The following is a 7,055-nucleotide window of genomic DNA, read 5'->3' on the forward strand; positions in this document are numbered from 1 at the left end:
ACCTGAAGAAACAAATGCAAAAATAACGAAAAAAAGAAAGAAAAGCCGGAAAAAACTGAATAAAACAGGAAAACGGTGGAGAAGATCAGCTTTTTTTTTTGCGGGTGAAGATCAGCTGTTTTATTGGAAGTCGCGCTAGCTCTGGTGGGCTAGGGAAGGTAGCACCTGTGAACTTGGCGTTCTCGGCCTGTATAATCCAGATAGGGCCGTGCTGGGCCATTCGGCCTGGTTTGAATGTGAACCCGGACAAAGTGGACCCCTCTTTCCAAACACGCCCAAAGAATTTCCGGAGCTACCTAAAAAAAGAATTGATTCTAAAAAAAAACTAAAAAAAGAATTTCGGGAGCGAACGCGAACACGCACGCGCACGACCCCCGCGAGGTCATTTTCGCATTGCATCCTGCCGGCGGCGGCCGCGACACCACACGATGCAGCCCTTCTCGCGGCACACCAGCTTCTTCGCGTCCCTCAAGCAGGTACCCAACCCACAGCTGTAATCCCTCACGGCCCCGCCGCGCCGCCTCTCCCTTCTGACGAATGACGATTTCCTCCTCAGGTGGAAGACCGGTTGGCGGCGGAGGAGCAGCCGCCAGCGCCCCGACAGCCCGTCGCGCCGCCGCTGTTCTCGGACACCATGACCGCATCCCCGCTCTTCCTCGGCGCGTCGACGGCCACGGCCACCGACCGCGGCGGCGGCGGGGAGAGCAGCGACGCGGCGCTGGACTTCCTCACCCTCTCCAAAGATGAAGCGCGCGTGCAAGAGCCCCAACAAGACTCTGACGACGACGATGACGATGACGGCGACGATAGCGGGGCGGACATAGCGCGGCTGATGGCGCTTCTCGGCCTATCGCCGCCGCCATGGATCGGCGACGACGGACGCGACAGCGGCGGGTGCGACTGCAGCGGCGGCGACGGGTTCATGGCGAAGGTCGTCGGAGTGGTCGGACCCAAGTGTGAGAAGGAGAAGAGGAGGGTGGACGGCTGGATCCAGCATTACTACGGCGGCGGCGGCGAGTGCAGGGAGCCCGCGAGGCTGGCGCATCTGTTGCTCGCCAAGGCCTCGTGGTCCTGGGATGGAGAAGGTCCCGAGGATAGATCAGCCATTGCATTCCCTTCCGCGGTGAAGGAGTTCTTGGACCGTGATGCGCCGCCGCGGTTGACGGAGGAGGGGGAGCATAGGGAGACAGAGTGATGATTGGACGGAGGACCTCTCTGTAGTGTGTTCGCCAAAGCATACTTCAAAGTTCAGAGAACACAGTGATGATGGATGTGCAAACTGAATGTTTGTATTCTGAAATTGTCAAACGCAATGTGTTGCTACCAGAGAAGAACACATGGGCAACCTGTCGAAAATTTTACATCTATTTACCAGAGTTTTCAGGGATTTTCACCTGCATTTTGCTCCAGTGACATGTCTTGGGTTCATCTTCATGCTAGGATGTAATCTGTGGTGGGCACATGTGCCAATGGTAAGCAACAAGATATGCAAAAACATGTGATGTTTTCTTCTGTCATGGCAACATATGCGAATCAAAATCACTTAGCGAAGCAGTGTTGACTGGCCAGATAGATTAAGGTATACGACTTAAGTGAGGTTATGTTTGCTGAGCCAACTGCATTTAGTCAGTACTTTGCCAAGAACACCTTAAGATTTCTTCCGCAAAAAAAGGAAAAGAGAATACCTTAAGATTTCTTTCAAATAAACTTGAGGAGAAATGTTCAAAATCTGTCAGACTAGATGAAGTTATGATGACTACCAGCTAGCTTTCAACGTAGTGCGATATCCAAATTATTAGTCAGCAGCAAACTGGCCTGGCCATCTCACATCTTACAAAGAATGGACTATGGATTATCGGCTCAGTGCTAGTTTTAACTTTTGAGGACCCTAGAATTGCAGACTTTGCGCCTATTGAGACACTTATTTTGGGACGGAGGGAGTATATGAGACGATACTCTACAGTTACAATTTATTTATGCCCCAGCAGAGCAAATGGGCAACACCCAACTGTTTTTGGCAGACTAAAATATAGAAGTATGAAGCGACAGAAGTTTACCTTTGTACTTCACCACCAAGAAATGCAGATGCACTTGTCATCTTGACCTATGAGGAGCCTCATTTCGGATCCACAAATATCACTTTCCCTGATCAAATCTGCGACAGTTGCAATGTCCAGGAAACTCTCTTTCGTTCAGTATTCATTCAGTTATACGCTAATCATGACCAATTGCCTACACAACAACACATGCCATCTGTGAAATAATGGAATCTCCTTGAGTCTTGAATATAAGCTGACAATTACCGCAAGCTTGGAGTTTCATCATGACCCTAATGCAGTACTTGGCAGTTCAATGGCTACTGCAAGCGTCTCACCGTGGTGCTTTGAACTGCTAAGTACTTGGTACTTCTCACGTCATGCAATGAAAATCTCTTGTACTCGTAAATACATCCATACCCCTTTACTTTACTGTCCAGCCAATCCAACTTTTTGTGCGTTTCCTCCGACAGGGATGTAATATATCCCCGAAAACAAAGCACCACAGTGAGAAGCTTGCAGTAGCAAGTGAACTGTAAAACTGGCCGGTCCGTAATTTTTTTACAGGAGGCCTGTAAACCGCCCCCGAATCCACAATATATACCAGAGGGAGGCCGTTTTAGGGTTCGCGTCCTTCATTTCCCCTATCCCGCTCCGCCACAATCCTACATCTCCGGCAACAAATCCCCTTCCCACCGGCAATGTTTTGCGGCGCCCATAGCCACCGGAATAGAGCCCCGATGTCATGCACGGGTGGCAGGAGGGGTGGCCGAGGGGGGCTCGGTGGCCGCGGCGGCGAGCCGCCTCGCAAGTGCCGCAGTGACAATGAGGCCGGGAGCTCCTCCCTCCTCCCGCTGGTGGAGGATTGGCGCAAGGAGCAAGCGCGGAAGCGCGGTGCGCCCGCAGCTCCGGCCGGTGGCCATGGAGCAACTTCGATCGCCTCGACCGGATCTTCTCGCCAGCGATCCAGCGACTCTGGGCGGCGGAGCGCGCATGCTTCGACGCAAAGGAGGCAGCCGCCGCTGAAGACGAAGTTGCAGCAGCGCGGATGGTGGCGTTTAAGGAGGAGTACGACATGGCGTTCGTCCTCTCCAACTCGCTCATAGAGTACCACCTCCACGTCAAGGCACCCGGTGATGATGATGCTCCTTAGATTTAGCTTTAATTTCGTTTATGCTAGTATGAACTATGTTTTCGTATGAACTCCAGTGATGTAGTATGTGGCGCAAACTGCAAGTTTGAATTATGCCGTATTTATTTAAAAGAAGGATGACCCCTGGCCTGTGCATCAGAACGATGCATGCAGCCATATATTATTAATAATGCAAAATCCAGCAGTTGAACAATCTCGACCCAGAAATAAAGCGAAAAACAAACTCCGAGGCCGTATACCTCGCGACAGTAACTCCCGCAGATAGTCACTAATCCTATGTTACAAGACATGTCAGAAACCAAAAATACACAACTCTTAGACTACGTCCTCAAGAAGGAATCGTCGTACGTGTGCCGATGATAGCGAGTCCACCACAAGGTTGAACTCCAGATTCTCATCCCCAAAGCCAAGCTTCAACCCACCACCTTTAGCAAGGGCATGACGCAGGCGCGCGTCGACATAGCCCGATCAGAGATCTTGTGTTTCCACTGGAGTGCATGAACTCATTGTTGAAGCCGTCTGTACCATCCGCCCTTATCCGTCTACCGGCGCCTCGATAACCGGATGCCTCTGGAGAAGACAACGAATGATAAAGACGTCTCATACCGCCTGCCTCCCGCTACAGTCGCACCACCTTCGATCGAACAGCAACAGACTAAATATGACATCTCCACCAGAGCCATTGTGCATCACCATGCAGCCGGACATCCCACCGGTTGTGCTCGAGCGCAGCGAGACCCGAGCCAATGGCGTTTGTGGGTCTCTCTGTCCATGATCTCCGCCACCCGTGTCCCCCACCCCCGCTCCCGGATGCCGTGGTAGCTCCTTTGCGGCTACTGCGGCGCGGGGAGGTCGGGGAAGCCGGAGAGGCGGGCCGGGGAGGCGGCATCGTCACAACGGCTGCTTGAGGAGGATCCGGCAGAGAACGACGCGTGGCGGCACGAATCCGCGCTGTTGATCAGCGACGGGGACCTCCGGCCAGCGTGTCCGGCCATTGGGAGGATAGGGGCGGCACGGAATGGCGTGGGGAGGCATCAGCTGTGGGGAGGGGAAGGAGGAGGGGCAGAGGAGGCGGAGAGAATGTGAAGATTTTTTACTCCGCCGCTGAGCGGTGGAGTAAATATAGGCGGAGATGCGGCTTAGAGGATAAATTTTCCTTTTTTATTGGCTAAATTAGGCTTGGCTAGATGCGCGTTAGAGAAGTAAAAAACACTAACACCGGATAGGGGGTCGGTTAGATAGGGGGTCGGTTAGAGTTGCCCTAACAGACAAACCAATCGTGCATTGCAACGGCCAGCTACGACCTGATATCCGTATCCTTTTCTATCTCTTTTCCCTGCGAAAGATTTGATTTCCATCCAAACACGGTCGAAACCCGATCTGAAAAACTTTCAACCTGATGCCATATATATACCCACGGCACAGACGCCCCGAGGAGGAATATCCGCAGAGCAGAGTACCACGTAGCAGTTCACGAGCGTCTTTGATATCGATCTACGTCGAGTAGCCGCGATGTCGAGGGCGGCGGCGGTCGTCCTCCTGCTCGCGGCCGCGTTCGTGTCGACGACGACGACCGTGGCGGCGGCAAGGCACCACGGCCACCATCATGACGGGTTCGCGAAGGTGTTCGACCGGCAGGAGGCGGACCTGGTGGAGGCGCTGCCGGGGCAGCCGGCGGGGCTCGGCGTCCGGCAGTTCTCCGGGTACGTGACGGTGAACCAGACGCACGGCCGCGCCCTCTTCTACTGGTTCTTCGAGGCCACCCACGACGTCAGCAACAAGCCCCTCGTCCTCTGGCTCAACGGAGGTACTTATACGAGAACAAAGTCAATTTCATGCCTTGGACACGAGAGATTTCATATATTATTTCCACTACGGTCATAATATTAGTATATGAAATCTACTTTGCATGCATGCATGCAGGGCCTGGATGCTCGTCGCTTGGATACGGAGCACTGGAAGAGCTGGGGCCCTTGCTGATCCAGAAGGGAACCCCTGAGCTCAGGCTCAACCCCGACGCATGGAACAAAGGTACCAAACAATTCGAACGTCACATTGCCGTCAAACAATTCATCTTAGTTTTTACGTAGTAATTATTTGTGTGTGTGCAACCGCAGAGGCAAATCTGCTCTTCTTGGAGCAACCTGCCGGCGTCGGATTCTCCTACACGAACACCACCGCCGATCTCGAGAGATTTGGCGACGACCTCGCTGGTACATATGAATTGTATTATTATCCTTATTAATTTATTTCTCTAGTTTTTCTTAGTTAACTTGAGTGGATGCGTTTGTGAATTAGCTCATGACGCGTACACGTTCCTCGTCAACTGGTTCGAGAGGTTCCCACAGTTCAAGGGCCACGATTTCTACATCGCCGGAGAGAGCTACGCCGGTGATTACTGCTACTACCCGTCGACTAATCTCGTGATTATGTCACCACATTAACTAGGTAATAGTAGAAAAAAATCTAATCAATCTTGTATATTTTGTAGGGCACTATGTCCCCCATCTCGCCGAGAAGATCGTGGAGGAGAACAAGAAGGTGCACAAGAGCAGGCACATCAATTTCAAGGGTTTCATGGTACGCAATCAGTTTTGTAGTGCTGCAACAGGAATCAACGAATTATGATTTAATTAATTTCTAATTGTTTGTGCTACGTTTCCAGATCGGGAACGCGGCGATCGACGAGGCGTCGGACGAGCGTGGCATGGTGGACTATGCGTGGGACCACGCCGTCATCTCCGACGAGGTCTACGACGCCATCAACCAGAACTGCAAGTTCGACCAGGCCGGCAACAGCAGCGACTTCTCCTCGTCGGGCCAGAACCCCAGCAACGCCGCCTGCGAACGCGCCATGGACGGCTTCTACGAGGCGTTCGACCACATCGACATCTACAGCCTCTACACCCCCGCCTGCACCGCCTCCACCGGCACGGCGGGCCAGCTGCCGCGCCGCCTCCACCGGTCCTCCGCTCAATCAGACAACAGCAGGTCCCTGCGGCCGCGGTACAACAGCTACGACCCGTGCCTGGACAACTACGCCGCCGGGTACCTGAACCGCCGGGACGTGCAGGACGCGCTGCACGCCAACACCACCGGGAGCATCCCCTACGCGTGGACCGCGTGCAGCGACCCGCTGTTTGAGCACTGGAAGGACTCGCCGGCGTCGACGCTTCCGGTGATCAAGAGGATGGTCGACGCCGGCCTCCGCGTGTGGGTGTACAGCGGCGACACGGACGCCCGCGTGCCCGTCTCGTCCACCCGCCAGGCGCTGCGCAAGCTCGGCCTCAAGACCCTCAAGCAGTGGAGGGAGTGGTTCACCAGCGACCAGGTCGGCGGCTACCAGGTGGACTACGACGGCCTCACCTTCGTCACCATCCGCGGCGCCGGCCACATGGTGCCCACCGTCACGCCCGTGCAGGCCAGGCAGCTCTTCGCGCACTTCCTCGCCGGCAAGGAATTGCCGCCCAAACCCATCATCGCTTAAGCTTGGGAAAATAGTGCTTCGTTAAAGCCATTATATAGGCTATATCTGTACATTATAGGTTGTTTGATTCGAATTTTAGTGTCGAATATCTAGTTTTGAATTTCGTATGTAAATCAGAACTTCCATTTTGCTCTTCTATATAGTAAACTATCTTATCTAAAATGCCGGGTATTTTTTGTTATCAACATGAGGTGCGCATCTAATTTGGTGCGTTCAAACAGAATTTTGGGCACAATAGTGAATATCTAATTGTACTAAAAGCTCAGTACGGTCAGATAGAATTCAGCTGTTGCGGTTGGGATCCTGGAATTCGCTATGATGCCTACTATTAAGAGCATCTCTAGCCAAACCGTCAAAAAGTCTTAACTCAAGCTGAGCC

General features: G+C 53.0%; 2 protein-coding genes across 2 annotated transcripts; both read left to right on the top strand.

The window, feature by feature from the left end:
- The first annotated feature begins 340 nt into the window (after positions 1-340).
- LOC123078010 (uncharacterized) lies at positions 341-1,487 on the top strand. The gene is made up of 2 exons (XM_044500392.1): positions 341-476; positions 557-1,487. The coding sequence occupies exons 1-2, from the start codon at positions 429-431 to the stop codon at positions 1,193-1,195; spliced, it is 687 nt and encodes a 228-aa protein (XP_044356327.1). The 5' UTR covers positions 341-428; the 3' UTR covers positions 1,196-1,487.
- Positions 1,488-4,573: 3,086 nt separating this feature from the next.
- Positions 4,574-6,838, top strand: LOC123078009 (serine carboxypeptidase-like 34). Its single transcript, XM_044500391.1, has 6 exons — positions 4,574-4,996; positions 5,113-5,220; positions 5,307-5,402; positions 5,488-5,580; positions 5,681-5,769; positions 5,855-6,838. The coding sequence occupies exons 1-6, from the start codon at positions 4,702-4,704 to the stop codon at positions 6,674-6,676; spliced, it is 1,503 nt and encodes a 500-aa protein (XP_044356326.1). The 5' UTR covers positions 4,574-4,701; the 3' UTR covers positions 6,677-6,838.
- Positions 6,839-7,055: the final 217 nt, after the last annotated feature.

Source organism: Triticum aestivum, chromosome 3D, assembly GCF_018294505.1.
Source record: "Triticum aestivum cultivar Chinese Spring chromosome 3D, IWGSC CS RefSeq v2.1, whole genome shotgun sequence".
NCBI classification, from domain to species: Eukaryota; Viridiplantae; Streptophyta; class Magnoliopsida; order Poales; family Poaceae; genus Triticum; species Triticum aestivum.